The sequence below is a fragment of the Dermacentor albipictus genome, chromosome 1 (genome assembly GCF_038994185.2).
Source record: "Dermacentor albipictus isolate Rhodes 1998 colony chromosome 1, USDA_Dalb.pri_finalv2, whole genome shotgun sequence".
Lineage (NCBI taxonomy): Eukaryota > Metazoa > Arthropoda > Arachnida > Ixodida > Ixodidae > Dermacentor > Dermacentor albipictus.
This window is the reverse complement of record NC_091821.1, coordinates 405,878,075-405,905,474: the sequence shown is the minus strand read 5'-3', so window position 1 is coordinate 405,905,474 and position 27,400 is coordinate 405,878,075. Positions and strand designations below refer to the sequence as shown.

Sequence of the window (27,400 nt, the reverse complement as noted above, 5' to 3'; positions counted from 1 at the left end):
CATTTTCATTCGAATGCGTCAAATTACTTCCTATTACTTGCTTTCTCTTTAATTGTTCTCTGATTTGGTCCCCTAGACATCGCCACTGGTTCTGCGTGGTTTATGAAAAGTTATAACGGTAGCGGCAAGTCTACGGAGATCACCATTAAGACACGTACGCAGGTTCACTGAATTAATTCTTTACGTTTTAACACCTGAAACGACGAAGGTTGCTACGTGGGCCTTGTATATATGATGCCTTCTACTTTCTTGTAGCACTGGCAGAATCAGGGGGACACCGCAAAGCAAACAGACAAAAGTGCAGCGCTAACTTTCAACAACAGATTTATTTCCGGTTCTCGCAGGCGTATACTTGTACTCATCAAAAAGTCATAAGACAGGTGTGCATTGCTCGGCAAATGTGAACAAAACAGGAAAAACCTCGCGCAGACACATTTGTGGCCACACTGATTATTAAGAAGAGTGGCCGTTGAACGCGAACACAGATTATCGAGCTCTTTTATCGATAAAAAAAAAAAAAAATAGATGGCTTACTGGCGCATGCACTTGAATTTTGGTGCCATAACGCCGGACGTTCTACGGATTTTTCAACCCGTGAGCCACCTAAGGCTGCAGCTTTGAGAATAATTTTGCTGCTGTAATGTTCATATTGGCGGGATGTTTTCCATCGTTTGAAAGACCTTGAAGATAAGGACTCGTTGTTCTTTTGATCACGGTTTGTGGGTGACCCAGTTCGAACGACAAAAATAAAGGCTGAGTGGAGAATGTGAAATACTTCTATTCCAGTGCCATTATTTTTCGCTCTTTATCAGTAATTCAAGCGGCAACACCGCCCACCTTGTCACCGGGATAGGCTGGCCATGAACTTTTGATGACAAGAAAAGCATAGAATCGAGCGAAGGGGATTCATTTCATTTCATTTTCATTTATTTACTCTCAGGGCCGTTCGGCGTTACAGAGAGGAGTGGGTATACAAAAATGTGAATGGCTATACACGAATACATTTTTTTTTAGCAGGAAGCTTAATGAAGGTGATCGTATACAGCAGACTTGAAGACTTCGGCTACTGCGATGGACATGATGGATGCTTAGATTATACCGACACTAACGCTGAAAAAGTACTTAAAGAAGCAAAACGTAAGTCTCGAACAGATAGAACAAAGAAAAAAAGAAGGAAATCATGTCAAATAGACTTTATAAATTTTATGCAGTATTATAGACATTTCTGACGATTCACTTGACGTGCTGAATATCGTGTTAGCATCAATTGTGATGAGTTACTGTCGCGTGCGGCAAAGGGGGAATACGCGTTGTCCCTGAAGACCAAATCCACTTCCCCCAAAAAACTTCCTGTAACAGAACTCGTTGTGGTTCCGTGCTGATAACTACAAGACTATTGCAGAGTTCGTGACCAGTCGTGTGCAACTTTACATTATGTCGAGCGGGAAGTAAGACCGAACGAGACGTGGAAATCGTTTCCAAGAAGAAATGCGAATAGGGCAGACGATGCACTAACGTTGGACGTTATCGGCCATGTTTATGCGCTAATATCCAAGGACGTAGCGCAGTTCGAGCGCACCTTATACTCATGGCGAAGTTGCGAGGTCAAAATATTCCACGACCAACATCTGTTGACGCAAACAATAGCGGCAAAATGCGTTATCTCGCCACCTACTCGACTTCTAGGTGGGGTCGAGTGAGGCGTTCAGACAGACAAGTTCTTTATCGTTGCGGATGGACCGTGACATTTGAAGGCGCGCGACAACTTCGTTGGCTTCAACGTGGAAAACAGGCCCCGTGTTCACAAAAACACTCTCGTAAGTGCCTTCTGCGATTGGCCGTCAGCACGGCGATGTATCATCACGTCGACTGCCAGCATGACATCATGACTGAGGGGCGCCGGAATGCTCAATAACGAGGAAACGCTTTTACGTATGATATTTACGCGTGAGAAGAGCGCTGCAGGTTCCAATAAACACGATAATTCTATCAATTAACTTACTTCAACACGAAGGTCAGCAAAAACGCACGCGTAAGTGTCGACAGAGCTACGTAGGAAGTTAGGAGGTGGCTTGAGCTCACCGCCAACTCTGACTTGTTCCCATATTATATAGAAGTGAAACTCAGAAATTCTTTCATTAGACACACATTAAACAAGCTCTAGTAAATATTGCGTGAGGTAAAAGAAAGAAACGTAAAATTAAAGCGAGTGATGGTAGCGAGTGATTTAAGGGTTCAGGTTTTGAGTGTCAGGCAGTTTACAAAAGACAACAAGGACAAAAGACAAAAAGAAAAGAAGAGAAGCAACTCCAAGTGGAGAAACTCATTAGTTCGCAACAAAAGAGGTGTCAAAGTTCCATAACACGCATCTGAGAGAACGTTTGAAATGGATAAATTTAACACATGAGAAGCGTTTAAATCGCACAGCCATAGTGTAAGTGTCACTTTTGAAAAGTAATGTAACCGAAGTAAGAACGGTGTTATGAGAGGCATTTATTTTTCGTACTTTATATTCTTTTCAGTAGGAATTGGTCGAAAATTAATATCTGTTTTTGTCATGGAGTTGCTGACTTGGAAGCTGTAGTTCTTGTTTTCTTTTTAAGTCAAATGGACAGAGGAAACTGAGGGGCTCGTTTGTTTCTTGTTTAGTTAAATGCACATGAAGCCTATAAACAATGAAGTCAAGGAAAAGAATAATAGAATTAAATTAGCTACGTTTAACTCCAACAATATGAGTGTAAAATTTATAGGGATTATTTCTGAATTTCATTTGAAAGAACAGTGAATTTCTCCTGTATTCTTTACTTGGCTACCTTTTCTGCTTGCTGCGTGCATAGGACTTTTCGTAATATATTTCATTTCTTGCTAATTACCACACATTTTTAGAGGTCAAAAATCAAGACCCTTAGACCCTATCTCGGTCAATTAAATATTACTTTGTACTACGAATGCTTCAAACAACTTATAAACTGGATGAGCCGTTATGAATGCAATTAGGTTTTTCATTTCGCCTCTATTGAAATAATGCTAATTTTTTTCAGTAGTGATGCTCGGAGTCAATGGAAGGGGCATCATGTTGCAAGCGCAAATTTTTCTTCGTTAAACGAGAGAAAGTTTCTCCTATGCTCCGTTACGTCTCTGGATACGTTGCAGCCATTATATGTAATGCTTGATTTTTTTTATTGTATGCTACAAGTACTTCTGATGAGTTCTTCATGTGTTACTTAAAAACAGGTGAATGATACTGCTGGAAAGCTCATCTTTCGCGACTTTCGCTGCACTCATCTTTTGGAGAACGCGTTCGCAGCTTTTGCAGGTCTCATATTCATTCACTGTGGGCACTTGTAAAGATAATAAATGTCAAATACTTTACCTGCGAATGCCGTTCACCTTACTGTACATGGTTAATAGCACCGTCATCAAGACATCGGCCCGATAGATATATAACAAGTTACACCAGCTCATCAGGGGATTGAATGCATACTCAAGCGGCCAATGTTTGTGTTGAACAACATTTATTTAGAAGACGCCTGACAAGTGATGAACGCATAGGTACAATTGACAGTTACGTTTATTGAGAATTCAACTTTTTAAACACAGCGAAACATAGCGAAACTACAACCACTGTTTCGCTTCATAACAGTTCGGGACCTTAATTTTGAGTGAACCCTTAATTATTTGGAGAGTACGAAGCACAAACGCTTTGCATTAAACATGCACATCAAATGCTTTTATGTATGAACATGTTTTCTCATGTAACAAATTATTTGTGATTTAGTTTTGAAAACTACGATTTTGGGCAGTTTGGATTCCTTCGCATTGGTGCTGCATTTTGGAGATACCTTACGAAAGCATGCATTGTATCCGCTTTCAAAATAACAAACTTAACGAACCTATTGCCTAAACAGAGCTTTTAACCGTACCCGTGCTGTACGGTTTGACCACGGAGCGAGCGATCTCGATGATGTTAGAAAAGTTCCAGCAATCGAGTGGAATTCACGAATAAGCGAAATCGAGTATGTGAATTTCTTTACTGGCATGCAAAAGGTAACATCATCGTTGTAATATTTTACTCGATTTTGCAATCTTGAAGCAGTTCTTGGGTGCCATCTAATCATAGCGTATTTCCCCCCAAGTCCTTTGTGTGATATCTGTCAAATTATTAAATGGGGGCACGGGAAAAGTGGTGGGCAGAAAATAATAATTGATTAGCTTGGGAATGTTACCTGTACAAATTGACGGACAGCGGCTATGCGCTCAGCACCTAAGCAGTTCTTTCAAACACATCACATTCACTGATAGACGAAAAGAACTGGGCAGATCTGTCTTTTAATAAACAAAAAGAAAAGAGAAATATAGTTGGCGGAAAGAAGATTTAAGGATTGTGATAGTTCATTAACGCGGGAGTGTCCCACCAGTAATGCCTTCTTCTTCCTGCTTTTCCGATCTTCTTGGAACGTGAAGTTTCTCGGATGATGATCGGCAGCTGTAATCAAACGGTGATAGGAAGCGAGGCAGAGCAGATGGACAAGGAGGTGTTTACAGGTAAGCGTTTCTACGCTGATACATGGCAGATAAAACAAATAAATTACAACTTGAACAACAGGGAAACAGTGCCTCAATCTTCGACTGTCTCAATGACTGTTAGGGCCCAGACTACTGCACGGTGCGTCACTGATCTATCAGATACGCTGATGTCAGCCCAGTCTGAGGGACCGGATATCTTCTGGATTGGTAAAGCTCAAACAGACAAAGAAAAAGGGTGGTATTGAGCCGACAGGGCCAGTGCCAATGCTCGTTAAAAAACTTTGGCAGACCACAACCCAAAAGGATGGGCTTGCTCTTAAAGGTAGATGTATTGGAAACCAAAACTATTTGGCTTATTGATACAATTATGTTTCCCTTTCCTATTTCCAAGTAGTCAGTGACGGCCTTGGCGAAAAGCGCTAGTCACGCACAATTCATGGCCAGGCGACCTCAAGCCTCAGTGGTGTCGCTAGCCGACAAAGAACTCGGTAGCCGGTGCCACAACACCGGGAAATGCAGTCCCACTCAAGGTTTCTCTGCGTGGAAACAGTTATGACCGCATCCGAACCCGGTGTTTACAAGACGACGTTCTCCGAATGCGTTCTTCGCATGTGTACCGCGTCTTTGCGGCGCGCACTGTGGCTCGTCACTGGACACCACGCGAGCCTTACGACCCCTCAAAAACTACAAAGAAAACCCAAGCAGTCGCCGCCCGGACGTGCAGTGCAGTGAACCCCACATAACACGTGGGCAAACTCGCGGCACTGCGAGAGTGTACGAAACGGTCATGCGGCCTTACAGCACCAGTCATATGACGAACGGCAGCTTCGGGCTCAGAACTTGTGCCGTCGTTTCTAATACGACAACATGACGGCTGATACTGGGACGGAATAATATAATTGGATCTGAATGACAAAAGAAAGAAACACAAAATTAAGTGAATATTGACTTTTAATGGCGCAACGCAAGGGCCACTTCTGGGCAGAGAGCGCCATGATACAAAAAAAATATTTTTGCGTTTTCTAGAAATAATGCATTTAGTTCACTCTAACAGTGTACGGGACGTTTAGGTTTCGAAGGACGGAGTCTAGGTATTTTGTGAACGACGTTTACTTTGTAGGCTGGGAGCGAGTCAACTTTAACTAGGAAAACAGGACGTTTGTTTTACCATTCTTAGTGTTTTTATTTTTTTATTTTACAAAAGAAATAAAAAAAAACAATAAACACATTTCAAAATGATGTGGGCGGGAGGGTGGTCACTACGGTAGTTTGACTGGTGAAGCCCCGCAAGCTTAATGCGGAGGATGTGGGTTCGAGTCCTACCTGCGTCAAGTTGCATTTTCGTCTACTTGCACTTCACTTTACCGTATTAGTAATTACATTTCAATAAAACATAAACAAGACATTCGCACATATGCTCTTCCTGGCTTCATTGTCTGTTTGTTTTACATGGTTGTAACAAAGAAAAAAATCGAGGAACTCACAACGCCTTATCATTTCCGATCAACATTTGATGCAGCCATACTGGGTGCTTTCCCCTTTTGTACGCTACAACTTTTTTAGAAAGAAGGCTCTGAGCGTAGCGAACATGGCTTTTGCTGATGTGTTCTAAGATGAGGCGGACATAGCGTTCCGCTAAACGTGTCTTTCGGAAAACCACTGAACGAGCACTTGGTAATTAACGTTTTATTAGAGTCTTTGGGCCAGCTGTTCATATGACGCATTTGGAGGCAGCCGTGCTTTAATGCATCGTCATTAAAAAAGAAAAAGAAATCAAACTCAAAAATCGCACCTAGTTCGAAATATTCATCGTCCAATTTTAACACTCAACCCACGCAATGTCGAAACCGAGAGCGCCCCGCTGCTACGTCAGACGAAAACGTCTCGTGACGGTGTGTGAGATGAAAGTTTAAATAATGAAACGCAGCGGCAAAATACTGATACGACACATGGTGGCCAGGTGCTTGCCAAACAAAACGTGCTGCATCAGTAACCCCCTCGAGTGTCCGGGACGTTCAGTTTCAGACTTCGTCGTTGTTTTCGTCGCGGGGCGCTTTCGTCTGATATGGTAGCGGGGCAGCCTTTTCTGCGCTTCCCGCTCGCTCGGTTTCAATATGGTATGGCTTGAGCGTTGAAGTTTGATGATGAATATCTAGAATTAGACGTGATATGCAAGATAACCAAAAATGACAATGCATTAAAATGTGACTGCCTCCAAATTCATCTCACATACGCCTGTGCCCAAGGTCTACTAAAACGTTAATGAGCAAATAATTGTTAATTAGTCTTCCGAAACGGATGTTATTGGGGTCAAAGAATGTCTGCTTCGCCTATAATCTCCTCTGCAAAATTCCACCTTCATTACGCTCATAGGCTTTAAAAAAATATGTGGCGTTGCCCCTCGTTACGAGGCACAGAACAAATCAATGAGGACAAGTGGCTCTCCGCTATCAAGAGCCCCGATGCCGGGGCGCAACTATGGGCTGTCCAGTGGGCCCACGATGCGGCGGTCGGGCAAGGCCTGACTGTCCCAACGTGCGAGCGACCCGCAGCGCGCTGAGTCGCGTACCTCAGGACCTTATTAAAGTTTCGCATCCATTCATCCATCCATCTAAAAAAAAAAGAACATTGTGTATATTGCACCTTCGATTATTGACCATATACGATAATGTCGGTAATTCTGCTAATTTTTCGTCTAGATCCGCGTGCTAACGCTGTCTCACTGGGACGTCACGACTTCTCTATGCGTGTACCCCCCCAAACGTTGGTTCTTTATCATTTGTATGTCAGCAGAAAGGCGAAACCACTCGGTGAACATTGCAAGCGACAGTCCCGTTAATACATCAAAAGCTAGCCGAGGAAAAAGAAGGGAGAAAAAAGTAAAAGAGAGGAGTGTCTACGTGAGCGATCGCTCTTTATTCGCTATCTTCCGCAAGCAGAAACAAGGCAGACAGCCGTCTCGCCGAGGACAGGGCGACGTCGGCAACTCGGCCTGCAAGCGGCGCTTGTTCAACACTGGCGAAACACGGGCTCGCCGCACGCACTCAAGCCTCGCATACGCACATGCGCGCACGCTGCAAGGCGGGAGATTCCCAGCTCTACGACGCACGTCCTCACCTCTCGCCCAAGGCAACTCTCGGCCTCGGCTCGTAGGTCATCGCTGAGCTGCGCGGCTAACGCGGCGTCCGCCTTCGATGTTGAGCCGTTAAGCTGACCGCCCCCGTCTGATTGCACCACGTGGCATTGCGCCAGCGATTTTCTCTGCTTGCGAAACTTCATAGCGAGAAAAAAAGTTGTTGTTTGGGTGCTGATTTTTTTTTCATGTTCTTATCTGTGGCGACATCTCAGGATCCTAGGAATACGCTGAAAAATAGAAATAGAATTCCTTAATGGGCGCTGCCTTCAAAGTAACTTATAGCTTTGTCGCATCACATTGCAGCCTGTTGGGAAGTTGACGGGACTAGATTAAAAAAAAATAAAGAACGAAGCAGTGAGCAGCGTTTACGCTGGAAAACACATTGCAGTAGGACGCCTCGATACCTCGTCGTTTTTTTTTCTCGTTTGTATCGAAAACGTGAGCGAGTAAAGAGCGAACATGAATGAATACATACACTTACAGTATATCGACCTTATTTGAACACAAATGAAAAACGTTTCATCTTCAACCGCACAAAATTTGATTTTCCTTACATTGAATTGTTCTCTTTCATGGTTTTTCTAGGCGCTCATATTACCTTCGATTTCGACGGTGTTTTCATAATTTGTCATCATAAATATGATCTTGGAATATAAGGTACGTGTCCAGATATTTTATTGGCCAAACGATGAAATCGGTGCTGCTCTTCTAACAACTTTATTTGCCATTCTTCTGCAGTGGACACGGGTAATATTCTTGTCTCCCACACCTATGTTGCAATGGCATTTGTAAGGCCAGAGAAAAGACGGGGAATGCGGGAGATGGCAATTCAAGACGATGAGCAAAACGTGAACAAGGTGAATGCAGGAGCCAACGTTTCGACAAGTGGACTTGTCTTCTTCGCCATATGTCGCCTTGAAGAAGACAAGTCCACTTGTCGAAACGTTGGCTCCTGCATTCACCTTGTTCACGTTTTGCTCATTTCTAAGGATAGTCTTTCAGGGTAAGGGGTTTGATCAAGTACGACTTGATTCAGTGGGTTTGGGCATCACACTCTTTCGCCGTCTCCCCGAGTCGTTTATCTTTCGTAACAGCGTTGGCGATAAAGTTGTGCGCCTACGCCGCACGTGACTGTGTCGTACGTTCACCCTTAAGAAGTTAAAATGATACACTCGGCTGGAACTGTTGCTTTAGTCTATAGAGGATTTAGATTCGCCTGTAACGAGCAGTGGCACATCCTCATTCTGTGAAATGCTTAATATTTATTTATAACGCTTTTCTTGCACTTGCAAGCACAGTGTTCACATTTGTGTCTCTTCCATCTGTATAGACTGAAAGGGAAACTGCGGCCGGTTTAATGCTACTGAATGGAGTTTGAAGTAGCGTTATTCCTCTTTTAAGTGACGATGTACCTTAGCCTAGGCATGGCGTCATTGATTGTTTGTAGCAGTATATTATGCGTCCCGCATACTCCACGAAAATCGTCCATGTCGCAGCTTAGGACCATTATGCCGGCGTAGCCTTCCTTTCTGACAAATTCAACCTGAAAAATAAAAGGAAAGAAAAATAAACAATGTATAAGGAATAGACAGCAAATGCTATGGGTCAGAAAATAGCAAGAAAATTGTAATAAAAATAGTACGTATTTAGAAAAAAACAAGAATGAGTGACGCAAGTGTGCTCGAAGTTGTGTAAATGTGCGTGAGCACGTGCAGGTTTCCAAGAACTAAAGCCTTGCGGAGAGCGCAAAGCGTTGGATTTGGTCATTAAGAATAACATTTGCCCAATAACATCATTCCTAATTCACATGCGCGGTTACACATGCGTGGATACACATGTGGTCTCTTTGGCACATATTTGGACACCGAGAACCAATTTGAATAAGATTGGTAGCTCTTAAATGATTACAATTATATAGTGACTGCAAGAAATAAATGCTTTCTCTAAGCCTTGGTTATTATTTTTTTTTGAAGAGCTCGATGAACAACTACAAATGAAAAGGAAAAAAAAGAAAAAGAAGGCGCAAAGAAATAAAGAAATAGAAGAGAAAAAAAAGAAAGAATAATAAAGAGAGCGAACGAGAACGTTCATTTGTTGTGACTACAGTAAGATACAACCTATATTGAAGCTGAAGTTACAATTGATGTGTAATAAACTAGGAAAAAATCATTTCATTTGATAGCTTGACTGAAACAGTTATAGAACGCAAGTTTTACAGAAGTGCCGTTTTTAGAACAGCTGTATGTCTTAAAGGTTTGCGGATATACACGTATATCGACATTTTTATACTATCTAGTAGGTTGCTTGATTTCACAAAATTGGGACTTAAGCTTTCACGCCGGAGTCACAATTTCGCTCAACTTTTTTTAAAAGAAGTTTTCGCATTGTAACCAATTCTCGCAAGTAAAATAAGTGCACAAGCGGAAAATATGTCTCTACCGTCACTGTAGCTTGCTTTTTCGTTAAAATTCATCAGATGTCTTTAACATCGGTATTGCGGTTGCGTAGTAATATTTATTTCAGTGTTTCTCATCGCAGGAAACCCGATGCGAAAGTTTTTATTAGCGGCGTTGGTTTATAACTTCAGCTATGTACACACCTCCATCCTTGCGCGCGCCCGCATGCAGAAACACGATGACCTACGTATACGCGCACAACAGATTCACGTGTATACGCCCACAAGGCACGCGCGCTCAACAGCAAACACCATAAACATCAAGTGCTAAACTATGCGTTACCTTCTTGGAGATGCTTTCGGGGTCTTCGTACCCCACCCAGTCCTTGCCGTCAGTCGCGTACGGACACATTCCTTCCGCGTCGAAGCTGCGGCGCCATGTGCCGAACTTTATATTCTTGCAAATCTGAAATGTTTAAGTCTGGAATTAGACTGATTTGATCCCCGCGGCGCAGGTAAACGCATTCTGGATATGTTACGCCGCCGTTTTAATCGCTCGAACATCGCCATCGGGAAACCACTTTGAAAGTAAAGCTTTCTTCGTGAAGTGCCCCGGACTTCGCTGACTGTGGCTTTGCTGCTGCTTCTGCTGCTTGTCTTTCTGAATGGCTCGCACACAGGACAGCCCTCGTATGACGAACTCGTTTATTATGCGAAGCATACTAGCCGCACAACCACGCTCTTCCTTGCTGCGCCACGCGCGGCCGCGTAGCTACCATATGACGTCATAACAGGTGCAAAGCGGACGCTTAAGCTTCGCCTTCAAGAGTGGAACGCGACAGCATTCCCGTCGACCCGCCAAGGGGTGTAAGACAATGGGCTACGGCGCAGCGACTGCGCGCCCCGCATCGGACGCGGTGAGCGTCGAGCAACGCAGCGTTCGGCGCGACAACGAAATGTGCGCCTGAGCAAGCGACGCACGCCTGAGCCAACGCCGACGACACCGGCTTTTCTGCGACACGAGCTCCGTATCGCTGTCGCGTTAAAATAAAGGCTAGTATGCTTCGCATCCTGGGCTTAACCTTAGCTAAGCCACAGCCATTTTTATGCGAAGCATATTACGAGAGCTCAACCCAGCTGCTCAGGCGCGGCGGTGTCGCCTTGAATACCACGTGACACCGTGACGTCACGACAGAGGAGAAACGGGGCTACAACTCGCGCCGTCGCTCGCGGCGTCGCGGCGGTATATAAGCAGCTGCGCTTGCCTCTGCTAGACACACACGAGATGAGATGCCTCCTGGAGGCAGAGCTGCTCGTTGGAATGAGAAGCGAAGGTTGCGGCGTGCTACAGAGACTGTTTCTAGGTGGGTTTGCTACGGCGCAGCGACTACGCGCCCCGCATCGGACGCGGTGAGCGTCGAGCAACGCAGCGTTCGGCGCGACAACGAAATGTGCGCCTGAGCAAGCGACGCACGCCTGAGCCAACGCCGACGACACCGGCTTTTCTGCGACACGAGCTCCTTATCGCTGTCGCGTTAAAATAAAGGCTAGTATGCTTCGCATCCTGGGCTTAACCTTAGCTAAGCCACAGCCAGTTTTTTTTGTAGCGTCATCGGTAACTACTCCTGCAGAGGTGTAGGTTGCCGACTCTGTTGTCTACGGAATTAAGCAACGAAACAAGAAACGGCAGCTATATATCCTCCTTGCAGCAAATGTATGCCTTAGAGAGCATATATATATATATATTTTTGCTAAAGCGAATTTTTTTGTGCATTGTTTCCCTTTACTTAAGAGTGTGTACTTAGCCGGCTTCTTGCCAAATAAAGTGAGCCTCACGTCGGAGACAGGGCAAAAGTACACTGGGCTGATGCCCGAAATAGCGTGAGGAAAAGTAGGCCGATTCTGGAGACAGGGCAAACCGCGGTCTCGTCGATCACCTTGGGTCGCGCGTGGTGGGAGTCTCCGCGTCTTGTTTATTTGCTGGGCGCGCCCGTAACCGCTATGCTGCACAGCACGCTGCAGAACACGAACAGTTTGATAACACATCCAATTAGTCGCTTCACTAAAGCTTCGCTTGGCGGGGGTTCCAAAATGTGCGTACGATTTTCACAATTTTCTATGACCGTAAAAGTCATCGCTGTAACACGCGTGTAGTTTTGATGTGGCGCGGAGTTGAATTGGCATGGGGTGGCTGTTTAGAAACGCGAGTGTTGGACCTACGTCCCAATTGGGTAATTATTGAACGTGTAAGATGCAGCACTGCGCCGTGACCACAGTGTAAGGCGTGGTCTCTTTGGCTGGGGATACTCACAAGGCGCGGGTCGACCAGGTAAAGTACCGAGGACGCTCACCCGTTGGTTCTCTGACTACAGCGACTATCCTTCGACGGGATCCCGGCCGCGGCGGCCGCTTTTCGATGGAAGCGAAATGCGAAAACACCCGTGTACTTAGATTTAGGTGCACGTTGAAGAACCCCAGGTGGTCGAAATTTCCGGAGTCCTCCACCACGGCGTGCCTCATAAGTGGTTTTGGCGCGTGAAACCCCATAATTTAATTTTTTAAATCTTTCGTCGGGGCGACGCAACTGCAAGGCAGAAAAAGGTTTTATCGTGCGTTGCTACAGCAACCAGCGCTTCGCGGGAAATCCGAATTCAATGACGGACAGGCGCTCCTACTGCCAACGTGGGCGTCTTTCTCTGTCCCCTATATAGTGACTTGCGCCGCATGGCTCAACCATTTCGAATCTCCCCCGAAGCAGTGGTTCCTAAAGCAGTTTTTTTTTTCTGTCTTGAAAAATCTCTCTCTCTTTCTCTCTCTCCTTTCTGCTCTATTTTTCTTTTTATCGCCCTACTCCTTCCTCCCGTGCAGCGTAGCAAAACTGAACTACCTTTGGTTAACGTCCCTGCCTTTCGATAGAACCTTTTTCTGTCTCTCTCAGAGGCCTTTTGAACCTGGGTTCGCGTTTAAGCAGAAGGTGTTATATGATTACGTAAGTTGGAAATCGAATACAATTACACGTATGTTGCGTCTCTTTGCATCGTATTTAACTCGAACATTTCAAGTAAGCTCCGCTTAACGTATATTCCAACATGTGCGTTGGAGCTGCAGCAGTTCTTGCAGTTGTCGTTTCCGGTGGGGGAAATGCAGTTAGCCTCGAACACTAGCGGCAGCTGCTGGATTCGCTTGCGTCAGTTCAATTTTCGGCAACGCCGATCCCATTCTCATGGAGACGTAATGCCTCTTCTATCTGAATGCTTTCTCGTGTATGCTTAGATACACGTCAAGAATGCCTGAAGAGCACAATCGATCGGCAGCTCTACTATACGGCGTCCCTCAATGCTTACTGTGCAGCTGCGGGAAATAAAACGTCCATAAATACGTTTATTTCTTTGCGGCCGCGACTGCTGTGCTCGGTGTCCGGGCTGATGGCAGCACCAAGCCGTTACGAGCCGAGTGGGAAGCGTTGTTGCGTTGAACAAACAATGAATTTCACATTGCTTTCCGAACGCGAAGAAAATCGCTCTGCGTTACGTGTATTTGGAATCACTGCCCGTAAATATGATATTGTGCTTAGACAATGCAGCGAGTAAATTGGGCTTTCTTTGCTTCAAGCTTTCGGGCAGTGGCGTAGTATAGTTGCGACGCCTGCGCGTGAGCCCCACTATTTCTCGCTCAACATGAGCGAGCGCCACGAATCTTTCATTTACGTCGCTGAAACGCTTTCGTGACGTACTCGTACGTAGTGCAGATGTTTGCTTTACATGTAGGCACAAACGCAGCTGTGAAAAAAAAATAAGTCGATAGGGAGGCGAAGGAGTCTTGAAAGTCCATTGCATAGACTATTGATATCGTGAGTGTACTCCCACACCTCGAAGTAGGCGTATATGTTGTCGCTCATGAGGAAGGCACCCTTTTGCGGCCTGTTGAGGAGGTCGATGGGCGCGTGAAGGCTGGCGTTCGCTGGGTCCGCGAGCCTGTACACGCGCCCATAGAAGGCCACGCCAAGCACCAGCTTCCGTTTCGAGGCTCCGCGGTCCAGCAGTGCCTGAAGACCCTCTTCCTGCGCGAAAACATGCAAGAGCTGATTACGTTTGGCCGAAAGTGCGCCAAACGAGCGGACAAGACTTCCACTCGACGAATTACGGTGAACCACGGAACGTGTCTCTCGCGAGGCTGTATATCGCAGCCCGCGGAAACAGCATAAAACTGACATTGAAGAACTGTCGTTCTTATGTAGCAGTCATGTGGTTGCGTGTAGGAGACAAACTCGTCATCGCAGATCAGTCGAAGCACTGACCATTAGAGGGAGTACAGAAATTGGTGTTTTTTGTCATGGCGAGCTCTCTTTGCTCGCAGAAGCAGTGAAGCATTGTCAGGTGATGAAAGTAACATAAAGATTCATTCAAACTGATTGCAACCTCGCTATACCCCTGTCGATTCACCTAAGAGAGTGTTCACATAGCTGTGTTTCACGCTTACCACGTTAAGTTCCGAGACGTCGGGTCCATCGATTGTTCTGGGGTGGAGAGGACTGTGGATGTCAGTTCTGACGTTCCAGTATCCTCTAAGGTCGTAACCTATGACATTCATCCAGTCAAGATATCTGGAACGTTTTCATGAAACAGTGAATCACATATTGCCCTATTATTTCATGTTATAACCGCCCGTAGCCGTGCGCAAATTACTGGTATTATTATTATTAACAATATGCAAAATCGCACATGGAGAGCTACCAAGGTTCAAATTACGTTGTAACATATAAAAAGAGGATAGCCCATTGCGAGAGGCAACACAATGCAGTAACTTCGGTGATGTGTATCATATAATGGTGCAGTTCGCTTTTCTCTGGAAAGAGTGGTGTATCGTTCGTCCAAGTAGAAATTCGTCATACCTAAATACTCACTTTCCTATTCTATCTCAAACACGATTTCCCGATTATGTGGCTCTGACTAATAGTTGTACCGTTTGAGCTTTACTTATTCACGGATTTACACAGGAACACGGTAAGATTTCTGCTAAAAACATGATTTCGTGCTTTGACCGAAAGCAATATGGCTTCCGCGAGGTTTTATTTCCAGAATTCGTTGTCGGTCTAACTTCATATAGTATAGGCCGCCTGTCTGCAAAGTGAGCCTCACCACTGTGACGCTATAGGCGAGGTGCTATGAAAAGGAAATACAGTAGAACTTCATTAGAGAGAAACTACTTTGTACGATAAGCATTCGCTATACCACTATCCGGCCTAGTACCCTCTCGCTATATCCCTGTCTTGCCCTTATGCAATAGAAAAAAAAAGTGATGATGATGACCACCAGTTTCTATTACTGTCTGTCGATAAGGTGGTCGATAAGGTGGGAAAAATATGCCTAACCACAATAACACAATTCTACATCAAAATGTGTGTGTTTTGTTACAGTTGTAATCTGATATTTCCGACTGTGAAGTTCTGAAGTGACGTTGTTCGGACATAACTTTCGTCCAATAATCGCAACAACGAATCAGTCGGCAAAGTCTGTTGTCATCGTTCCAGTGTCCCGCTCGTTTTGTGCACCTTTACATTAACAGATACGGATGGCTGAGCATTGCTTGGGTGTTCGGCCACGTCGTGGTTATCCGCAACGTATTATTGATGGTAAAATGCACTGAATATTATTTAATCGCATATGCGCCTATCTGACACTATGACCATTGCTTCATCTCTGAAGCGCTACATACCTTCTCCTAAGATGTAAAAACAATTTATCCGCGTGTCATTTCAATGTAGTTCGACACCTTGCCACTGCCAACGACGCCATAATGACTTATTCAGGGCACAGGCAGATGTGTTAGTGAAGACATCCCCTGTTTTCGTTTAACTCAAATGTTGGCTGCGACACAGTCTGCTAGGAAGTAGCAATTTCATGGTTCACATTCAACGGGTCACAACTTGTTAATGCATGTTAGGTGGCGCTATTTCGTCGTTAAAGTACTTCAAGTCTTGACTTATCTGGGCTTGAATACTGCACCCAACCGCTTTTGGTTCAAGCGAGGGCACGCGGCAGCGGGATTTTGTTCCAGCCGTCACTTGCAGCAGCAAATGAAGTTGCATATTTCCCGGCAAACTTAAAGAACTGTCGGCCAGCTAGCGCATTTATATTAAATGAAGCGTAAATGGAAACATAGACAGATAGGGAAAGTACGTAGGACCTGCTAGTAAATGTCTAGTTTAGTTTCAGTAGAGCTACAACGTGACGTGAGATTGAGGCCCAAAGTTAAACCGTCCACCGAGCGTTAGTTTGTGGTGTAAACGAGGATTACCATGTGAAAAGAAAAAAAAATCAGGCGTTCTGAACAGTGGAACTTGCGTTCCTTTGTAACTAACTAGAGAAACGGAGCCTGGGTGGAACACATGGAAGGCACAGGTTTGTGTAAGTGCATTTATGCAAGGCACTGTTTCTCTGTATTGTTACATGTGCCGAGCACCTTATACCGTTTGTGCTTGTTTAGCTACCGATGTTAGGAAGCCACAAAATCTACTGTGGCTGCGGCCAAGGACATATGCCCAGACGAGGGAAAGTGCTTAGAGGTTTCCGAGTAGGCACAGACACCTCCAAGCACTTTGTCTAAGCACACATATTTCGAGCGGGTAATTATGAACAATAACTTCTACAGGATACTTATGCAGCTTGTTTGCGATGAATGCCTGCACGCATTTAATTAACTGTAATGTGCTGTGCGGTAATCCGAGAGTTGAAAAAGCAAAATGAGGCACAATCAGCGTACCTGTCGATTGCCGGTATGTCGTATCCGGCATCCAGTACGTTCTGGTTAATGGGAACGCCAGCCGTAAGCAGAAGATTGCGCCCTTTGAAGGCAGCGTACAGTTCCTGCGCGGAAAGTCGTCCTTATATAGCAAGTACTGTAGTGCGCACTCTTGAGCTCGCACTAAGTAAAATAAAGACGTTAAAAAAAAATGGCGCGCAAAGACAGGTGCCGAATTCACAAAGATTTTCGTTCGTAAGCGCTCTTTGCCATTGGTGGGTTGCCATCACGAACATTATGTCCAACATCCACATTGGGCGAAATTTGCTCTTACGAACACTTATAGCGTAAGAACGTTTTGTGAATACGAGCCCTGGGGTAAAATTCACAAAGCGCTTCGGTGTTAAGTGTTGTTTGCCATTGGATGGTCACCTTCGCTAATAATATGTCCAGCACCAGAATTGGCTGAACTTAGTTTTTACCAACCATTCTAGCGTATACGAGCTTGTTGTGAATATGGGACCGGGGGTCCTATAACGCAAAACTATTCCCAATATGTTTTTATGCCATTCTCCTGACGTCAAAATTGCGTAACCGCCGACGCAAGCATCGGGTAGTCCCCCACAGGGTTGTCTGAACAGACCGACCAGATGCTCTCCTCGTTCATAGAAGGTCACTTTTGTTTGCTTGAAAAACGAATAACATTGCCTACACTGAGCGGCTTGTCTTATCTAATTTGCTGACAAGAGGCGAGGAACACGCTCAAGTGGAGAGGGATTCGATGTAAAAATTGATAACTGGATGAAGGGGGTGGTGCCGGCGCCTGCGATCGGTCCGCTTTCCGTTACTTAGCTTGCGGTGGCTGGTTGAAAATCGCGGCGGCAAGCAACAGAAGCTTAAGAACGCCGCTAAAACGGATCCTCAGCAAAGAAGAGTAGGCACAACGAGCTCGTAAACGTGCCGAAAGTGCTCGATAACGTCACACGGCCACGCAGAAAGTTTTATCATAGGCAAAGAATCCTATGCTCTCCGGCAGGTGCGAGTAGCCAGTGCCTGAGCAATCGGCGGCAGCCATCTTTTATTCCTTTCGGAATGGGGCAGCCTGTTGCTATTCACAACAAAATTCAGTTTTTTTCGGCATATTAATGCATCTTTAACGCGTACACGTCACTTTGACGCGGTGACGTTTCGCGGTTTCAAGACATCGCGTGACAGGCAGGTGAAGTAGGTGGAGCCCTAAACTTTTGGCCAATAGCCGAGGTCTGACGGCGAGAAGGCGTCGAATCTAAAATGACTATTTTTCTTCTGTTCGGTCCAGTCGTGCATAATCAGTACGATTATGACTACGCGTCATATCAGATGGGGAGCTATCACGGTTTTCGTAACGTCGCGTGACATACAGGTGAAGTGGGGGAGATTCAAAAAAGTTTTTGACTAATCGCGTAGGGCTGATTGCAGAATTGGAATAGAAAAGTTTGGAATAGTTTTACGTTATAGCGCCCCAAGACCCGTATTCAGAAAGAAATTCTTATACGAGGATTGCTTGCCTAATCAGATGTCTGCTAATCGGGATGGTATGGTACGAAGAACTTTATTGAGGTCCCGAGGGATCAGTCTGGGACTGATGCGGGCCGCTCCCACTTCAGGACAGAGGCCGAGCCCCTCTGCCATCACACGGGCCCTCTGGACCGTGTGGGCAGAGCCAATGCGTGTGTCCACACTTACTACAATAGCCCACACTTACTACAATAGACGGAAACTCCGCGGTCCGGATTACTTTTATTCATGACGACCGGGTTAGGGGACGTTCGTGTCTGCAGAAGCCTTAATGTAACCGCCTGTGGCACATTTAATTTAGAATGTGGCAGGGGGAATGTCCTGCGCCAAAAGTAATAGTGCTTTGTGATCTCGTTGTATGTTAACAGTTTGTCCTTGAACAGCGGGCGATACAGCCCCTTCAGGGAGTGCACGGCACATTAATCCTCGTGCCTCTCTGTGTGCCACCTCGTTGAGGGCTCCCTCCACTGTAACCATGTGCGCCGGGAACCAAGTAACAGTATGCTAATCGTGATGTCGGATATGTTACTAGTTAAGGAAGCGAACTAGTGGAAAACAACCCTTGACAACGAAGTGCTTTGTGAATTTCGCCCCAGGGCTCGCTTTCACTGAAAGCTCTTACGCTATAAGTGTCCGTAAGAGCAAATTTCAGCCAATGTGGATGTTGGAAATAATATTAGTAATAAGAGCCGACAAATGGTAAAAAATACTTACGAAGCGAAAAGCTTTGTCAATTAGGACCTTGGTCATTTTCCCAAGGACTCAAAACATCAAAGCTCATCATAGCGGGCGTTTTTTTTTATTTACTGATATATGGAGCTTGCACAAACAGAGATGTCATGGGCTATCATAGTGTTATCTGCTACCGAGGTTTTCTCATCCTTAAGTTCTGGGGAGCGCAAGCTAATATGCAACGCTAATGTCACATGCGCGATGTAACTGGGCATAAATGTGAGCGTAAACGAAAGCGCCACCAGGATGTTGTCGTGCGGAGTTATAATCGGAAACACTATGCAGTTAATAAAACGCTAGTTGTGCTCGTAATGGAGGATTAGGCATGTGTAACGCACCGTCGTCGCTCATGGTTCACCGCTTTATGTAGGTAAATCATGGTTATTTTTACTGCCCATACACGTCCTTAAATAGCGCACCTTTGTGATCTAATGGCGCACTTTGTAAGTGGTTCTCTTATGTTTCTTCGGCTAACTTGCCCTGCTTCATGCGGTGAATGAAACCTGTTGGCGTTCTGACCTTCAAGAGTCTGACGAAGTTGATCTTGTCTCTCCTGTTTCCGCCTCGGTCAACCATTCCAGGAAAAAGCCAGAAAACGTCCAGACCATCTAAGCCATTGCCCACGAGCTTTTGAACGGCGTCGTTGATGAATACTCTTCGCCGTGTCATCGTAGTAGCCATGTCCGATATGATTTTGGTTTGGTTGCTCCACCCTCCAATTGAAAGGAGTGTCTTCAATCGCGGGAACTTGCTCTTCAGTTGAGCAAACTCTGTAAAGTTGACTAAAAGATTAAGCAAGTTTTTAACGTGAGTTCTGCCTCACCGTATTTGCGAACAAAATGTGAATGTGAACAATGTGCTAGAACAGTGATATTACGCTCCAATCTTTTTTTTACGTTTCTCATTGTACTCTGAAATAAAGTGGTAGCTCACCGATGAATCAATTAATATGCGAGGATAAGAGGCAAACTTCGGCAAATAAAAGCTTAGGCAAAACTATTTTGATTTTGATACCCCCTGCACAAGGCAGCTGATAAAAAAAAAACTAAAACGTCTCCATCTTGGCACTGGATTTTGTACCGGGAAGGCTGGGTGTGATTGAGTTCAGTCTGCAGAATGCGAACACCATTGACGCACATTTTATAAAAGCGAGGACTCAAGTTCTGCATGAGTTGTCACTAAATATGGTTAGGTGGAAGGCACAAAATTTTTCGATCGGACTGATGGGATAAACAAAGATCGACTGCGACAATCATTGGATCCTTGTTACAGGGCCATGACTAGCGTTATTGAAGTGGAGAAGAAATCATTTTATAGTCGAATGTTAATTGCTGAATAATGCACTGTTTATTTTCCTTAATACTACTAAATATGGGGTCAAAATTTGTATTTTGTAAGTATCTTATTTTATTCAAAGTGTTTCCCTCATGTCTTGCAAGTGTCCTCGGCCTCGTCAAACTGTTTGTAGTAGCTCTTATCTGACGGCGCCCACGAAAATGAATTATCTAGCTTTGGAAATAAAATTGAGCTCAGTACGTTAAAAAAAATAATAAACTATGTGTAATGAACGTTTGGCGCATGAGGCCCGGCAGCTGTAGATGTGCATTCAGTTTACGTATCTCTTTCGTTTGATTGAAAGAAGAAAAAATACGGCGAATAATTCTTTGTTGCTGTTTTGTGCAGTCAGTTCGCGCTCATAATATTTCTTAATCTCCGTTTATGATAAATTGGGGTAGTATTCTAACAAAACGACCCTTCGATTTAAGGTTATATGGAAATCGTTTTTTTTTCATTTGAAGGCATTTTCTTATGTGCTTTGCGTCTTGCAACCTGTTAACAGTGAGCTGTGGGGAGCCGGGTGGTTTCTATGATAGAATAGGAATAAGAATAAGAATAGTAGCACTACCATAAAAATATTGGCTGAAACTTAGTGCTTGTCCTCTACAGTTCCTTTCTGCACATCTCCTAATATGTACCACCAGTACGTGCCCTTATGGGTGAAGAGAATGTTTAAAAATTAGGCTGAACGTTTCTTTCAAATTTCACATGTGACCCCTCGAGAAAGGTAATTTGGCTGGTAAACTGTACGGCTAAAAGTAGCCTCGTACTTTATCGGCGATGCATCATGTGCAGTCTGTGGTAATGCCACTGTCGCATTTGCTGAATTCCGGAGGCAAATAATTTTTTTTGTAAGGTTTGTCTCATGCATCACCAATTGGAAAACTGTAACGAAATAAAAGTGAGTGAGTTTCCTTCTGATAATATATACAGCTCTTCGAGTTTTCCCTCAATATTCTTGATATTCAAGTACGACCCTCATAAAATGAAGTAGAAAAAAAACGTCTACACTTTCAAGTTTAAGTAGTTCAAATCCGAAGTAATAACATCCGTCCTCTTGCGTCGGAAGATTGCGCGGCATAGCACAATACAGACGCTCACCGTGCAAGTACGTGTAAGGCAAGTGTGTAAACTTTGCATTCGCACCCGTGGGTCGATTGTTCGTTGGGGCTATAAACATAGCCCAATTAAGCTTCAATTAAGCTTCCAGGAAAGGCGCTGAAAGAGAGGCTGCGTGCACGTGGTGTAGCTGGCACAGAGACAAGACGCACTTGCACGCTTGGTGGCGGCCACAGGGAAAATGCGCTTCGAAGAGTGTCGAAACACACTCATTTCCACTCTTCGATCATGGAGGTACGCCCTTCATCTAAAATTTTTCTACAACGCACGCTTCGAACATCTTTTCTGCCGTCTTGAAAGGTTGTGCGAGATCCACCACCTTGGCATTCAGTTCGACTGGCTAACCCTCCCAAAGCCATGTAAAGTACACATACAAAAAAAAGTGAAGAAAGGAGGCGGGAGGACCGCAGCCGCCGTCGCTCAATTAGCAGAGCGCCACCGCACGTGTAATGCTTAACATGTGAGTTAGGCTCACAGCAGCGGCTACTTGTCTCCGGGCACTTTAATTTCTACTTTCTTTATTATGTGTACTATTCAATCAAAAACCGCAGTTAATTTCTCCTATGCTTCCCTTGACCTCATGGTCGATTGGCTTTATCTGAGTGCCACAAAAAAAAAAAAAATCGGGCCTCTTTCTCACTCACCATGGTAATAGTCAGTTTCTCATAAGCTGTGAAATTGCGCAGCATCTGTACCATGCCACTAGAAACTGTCAGGAATACTTCATATTCAACGGTTTCGGCGTAGCCAGTGATTTCCCTACACCCCCCCCCCCCCTTGGGGGTGTGTAGAACTCCCCCCTCCCCCAGGTTTTTCTGGAGCCACCCCCCCCCCCCCCTCTTTTGCATCTCTAAAATTTTACTCACGTCAGTTCTTGTATTAAACGTCTGGTCAGTTTGGTCAAAGCCTAATAAAAGGAGGAGTGAAACACCACGTTACCATCTAAAGTGAGACAGAAAGAGAAAATATGGACCTGTCTACTTTAATCTAAGGGGCTTCACTTCCAATTAGGGACCGAATTTATCTGAAAATATGAAGCCTCATAGGAAGCTTTAGCTGCAGTGAACGTTAGGTGAAAAGAAAAATGAAGGGATGTGGTTCGAGGCACGAAACTATAAATGGAAAATGTTTTTAAATGCAAACAACGCTAATCAATATTGGAAACAAGTGATACAACCCAAAGTAAATTTCATAAAGAAATTAAACTAAAATAGAAAAAACTGCGTGCAGCCGTGGTGCTTCCAATAGAGATCCTTCTAAGAAAAAATCCCTACAGCTGGAGCCACAAGCTTCAGCCAGCGGAAGACGTCCCAGAAAATTTCCGCTCTGTGGTGTTTACCTGTGTTTACGCTTGGTTTACGTGCCCCTGCCCTCCCTCCCCCCTAGCCATTGAGACCCCCCTTCCCCCTCCCCTTGATTCTATTCCTGGGGAAGCCCCTGATCAGCGGGAAACCCCAAAGATAAGTAAGACTTGACAATGGCTACGGCTGCGCCACGTAGCTGTAGCCATTGTCAAGTCTTACTTATCTTCGTGGTCGCAACAACTCTGCTACTGTTTCCCGCAGAGATGTTGATGACGTCTTACTCGTGGGGTCGAGCTTGATGGTTCCAGTCGTCTCATTCAGCTCGATGTAGGCCAGGTTCACGTGGCTGCAGAGGTTCCCGGGCACGTCTTCCATGCCATAGTTCATGGGAAAAGGACGGAAAGCCTGGCCTTTCTCGTAGTAGCACACCACGGGGACAATTCGCCCGTGGCTAAAGTTTTCAATGAAGACTGCCCCTTGAAACATGCGATGAAATAAGCTTGATTAAAACTGCTCGCGATCACAGTGACAATGCCTTTATCAGTTGAAATTACGTTTACTCTTACCTGAAGGACGGAAGAACCCCAGCAGCAGGAAACAAAGCAGCGTAATCCAATTTTTGAAATGGCCTATACGCATGGGACAGCAGAAACAAAAAATGAAGCAACTTTTAAATGACATACAAAATAAAAAAAATACTGAGCAAAGTATTATTGTTCCACACATAGGTCGGCGGAATTAATAGGCCTTCACTCACGCATGATCACGCACAATCACCCATATTTTTCTCAGTATAGGTACTCACTCGCACTCATACTGAAGTTCCCTCACACTTACCGGCATTCAGTCACGTTCACGTTTACCCGCCATGCTCGCTTAGTGGGTATGGTGTTGGGCTGCTAAGCACGAGGTCGTGGAATCATCCGGTTGCGGAAGCCCGCGAATGCACGCAAAATTGCCGCGCTGCTGGCCGCTCGAGGCACTTTGCGTGTATTCGCGGGCTTCTTTCACGCTCAGAAAAACACTTTTATGCAGCGCATATTGAGCAAACAAAAAGCTGTATCGGAAGTTTTTCATGTTGCTGTTCAATTTTTTTCATTGACGCTTTTTATCTAAATTTAATAATGGAGTTGATTGATCAATTAAGACCAGTAATGTAATTAGGTGGGATGCAAAAAAATTATCTGGGTATCCCCAATCGACGAAAAACAACATTATCTTGGTTTTGTCCAGCTACGTAGCATTTGCATATTTTTAAAATTTGGTTCTAGTTAAGTGAAACACCCTGTACATGCGCGGAAATGTATTTTACGTTCTATAGGCACATTCTGGCGATTTAGTTCTAAACTTTAGCAACATGGAAAAGGCGCCATCATGTGTAACGAAATAGGGTGACAGGACTGAAACATATTCTTAGTTTTTCCTGTGCTGCACCGCGGTTAAGGGACCTGTATAAAGAGCCCAAGTCTGTTATCTGCCTATTATTGTGGTCCCGTCATTGATAGAAGTTAGGTCAATAAAAAGTATGTTGGTGCATTTGAGGCGATGAATTTCTAAAGCTGTTGTTGCCTAGCGTCGTGGTAGTTACCTTCTTTACATGCGGAATTCAAAAGGCGGATGCATTATCCATATAAAATGAAGAAAGTGGGGGGCAATGGTCATGGGTGGAATCTGTATAATGTGACATTTTTTTTTCTAGCGGAAAGCACCTGAGCTTTAGCACTTGAGGTCAGTGGCATACTGGAACTACAATGGCATAGATGGCTTGTTTACTAGGTATTGCTGCTTCATATTGATATTTACGTAGACTAATTCGACAACTGTTTTCTGTTAAACCCCAATGATCACATGGTTCAGACGGTGGTTAAAAACAAGCTTCCAGCTTTCGCACTGCGGGATGTGCAGTTACGACACTTCGACATCTCGTTGAACAGCGCACACGCTTTCCAGATAAAAAAATGGGTAGCCACTATTGCTGTTGTATATAGTCAATTAAGCTCTAGTCTGGGTTGTCGAGAAATGCCTGAAGCAGATGTTATTGAGACAATTTGTTATTAATATTAATAGGTTTGAGAACCTGTATACCAATAAACAGAGAGGAAAAAGAGGGCAGGAACAGGCGGTGGCTGCAACAGGAAGGGGCACAGCGCCCACTTCCTCTTCAGGAAGGAACGGATAGAAGCGTAGATATATATAGGAAGGAGGGAAGGGTGCATCACAGGTAAGAAAGGCTAAAGCAAAACAACGACAATGAGCAGAACAGGAGGGTAGGAACAGCAAAAAAAAACCTCCGCAGGAAGGCGGAAATTAGCAAGCAACAGCAACGAGCCCTTTGGTTTGCTGTGTCTTTTATGCGCGAGTTTGAAGCTGCCGCAAGTAATTCACAGAAGGAAGAGACGGGTGGGTCGTGTTCTCGGCACGGGACATGATAGGGATTTTGTAAACAAGTAAACACAATATTTATACCTTCCCATTTCTATTTCCTGTCTTTTATAGGAAACAGGAAGGAATATAGTCTGGATCAATCACCTATGGCGACTCTTGTCTCCTGCTGAACACGATCAGAAGCCGTCGACAAGACTTCCCTCCTAACCCGGGACATTTACATCCTCCAGACAGGTGTTTGAACGAAATATTTTCTTGCATAATAGATGGGAAAACTAACTGCTGCAGACCCTGGTTAGTTAGACTGACCACTGAAAATGCTATAATTTCCTTTTTTTTTCTCTGATTCGGAGGATATAACGCAAGGCTTATATTGGCAGAAGATCTAATAAAGGAAAATCTTTTGATGGCAGGTTCCACAGTTTGAACGCGCCCTACCTAGAGAATGACGTTCCCTGTGAGCGGATACGCAGATAAATTATAGAAGCCTTCAGCATACTGAGCGACATATTTTATACGTGTAATTAGCATGACGACAGAGGCATTAACAGTGGCAGAAAGTGTCCTAACTGAAAGCGCATACGAAATGGTCCTACATGTGCGCGCTGAGCACCAGCAACCGAATTCACAAAGCTTTTCATTCGGGACGGCATGTCTGCCATTAGCCGGCCGCCTTCATAATAGGATGCTCGTCCTCACGATTGGCTAGCATCGGCTCTTGCGAAGAGTTTCTAGTATAAGTGCTTCATTTCTTTTAGGGGGAATATGGGTGCATGACAAAAATTTCGCTCATGATGTTTTAAACTGATTTCTTGCAAACAAAGTTATTTTACGTTTATAAGGCGAAGCTTTCTCGCTAAGTTCGAGACACGTTTTCGTACGTGTCTGGCCTCAAATGCTGGACGCGTTTAACGGAATGGCGGTGCCATCTACGAACGGTGCAGCGGAAGAGTAGTTCACGAGTTTGCTGTTTCCAGCATAGCACTTCATACAATAATTACTAGAGAGAACTGTGACGCTAGTGTCTACGAGAGCTGCAAGTACGGCGATTCTGCAGCCGCAAGTTGGTGATGGTTTAGTGCATGAATATGCACCTAAACCACGTCCTTTTGGCTTCAAATGGCTCTATGACTTTGCAAAATCATTATTTCCACCAAAGTAAGGCGTTTTAAATAATTAAATAAACAATAATAAGATTGTACTACGGCAGAATTCGAACAGAGGACCGCTAGCAGATAAGCCTAATATATAAACCATTACTCCACGGACGCTTTTTTTAGTTTCTTTTTTTACTATTCGTTACGCCATGGTCGTATGTGCCAAGCGGCATAGAACACCTTTTCTCTCCCAAGCAATTAATGTCTAGTGAGGAACAATGGGAGGCTGCCTTGCGCAGCTTCAGGGTCGACCTTGAGGAGGCCATCCTGGAGTTGGCTGAGAGGTTACTTAAACTTAAGATTACTTAAACCAAAAGCTACTAAAATGCGCACGTCTAATTGGTTCCTTTACTCGAGCTCCCGGCAGGGAGACAATAGCGCTCGTTAATTTGAAGGACGTTTGTTTTCTATGGTCATTTAAAGCTTGCATGCGGCTATGGGCGGTTTCAATATGATAAAGAAATAAATGCATATCGCAATCTTCTCGGGCCCTCCGTTGGCCACTGATGAGCATCACGGTACGCCTAGTCGGCAAAGCTTAATGAAAAATATGAAAAATAATGCGGCACTTACTTATATTAGTCTGCGGCTCCATCGCTGTGGATGCTTTTTCTTTTTTTGCCGCTTTCACAGCGTCTCTGACTGCTCTGTATGTCGGAAGGGCGTATGGTTTCTATCGAGGGCTTCCGTTGCTGACACCCGTGACTAGCTTGCATCCTTTCTGCTGGAGCTCGGGATTGGTCGAGTTCCGGCCGTAGGCGGAAAGCCTTATACGCACGCGTTGCGAACGTCATAGTAGTCGGGGAAGTTGTCACATCCACGCTATAAGCGCGATATTTTGTCGTTCACGGGTTTCTTGGAAATAATAAGAGAGAGGGACGGAGATGGTAGCTTATACTGATAACACTATACAAGCGCTTTTCTTTCACTCTTCCTCAACAAAGGTATACCGTCCTTGCTTCAGATGTTCCACATGGCCGTAACGTCTCGTGGTGGATAATGTCCTACA

The 27,400-nt window shown here is 44.7% G+C and overlaps 2 protein-coding genes across 2 annotated transcripts in view; one reads left to right on the top strand and one right to left on the bottom strand.

Annotated features, from left to right (window-relative positions):
- Positions 1-27,400, top strand: part of LOC135903541 (uncharacterized) — a 267,224-nt gene that overhangs the window by 18,693 nt on the left and 221,131 nt on the right. The window contains exon 2 of the mRNA XM_070532142.1: positions 4,465-4,545. The gene's annotated coding sequence lies outside the window, so the exon portion shown is untranslated. The remainder of the gene's footprint in view (positions 1-4,464; positions 4,546-27,400) is intronic.
- Positions 8,617-27,050, bottom strand: LOC139054692 (endochitinase-like). The gene is made up of 9 exons (XM_070532141.1): positions 26,965-27,050; positions 23,416-23,478; positions 23,131-23,325; positions 19,608-19,870; positions 16,821-16,924; positions 14,538-14,661; positions 13,927-14,118; positions 10,402-10,524; positions 8,617-9,206 (listed from the first exon to the last, which is right to left on the bottom strand). Exons 1-9 carry the CDS (start codon positions 26,984-26,986, stop codon positions 9,060-9,062), a joined length of 1,233 nt encoding a protein of 410 aa, XP_070388242.1. The 5' UTR covers positions 26,987-27,050; the 3' UTR covers positions 8,617-9,059.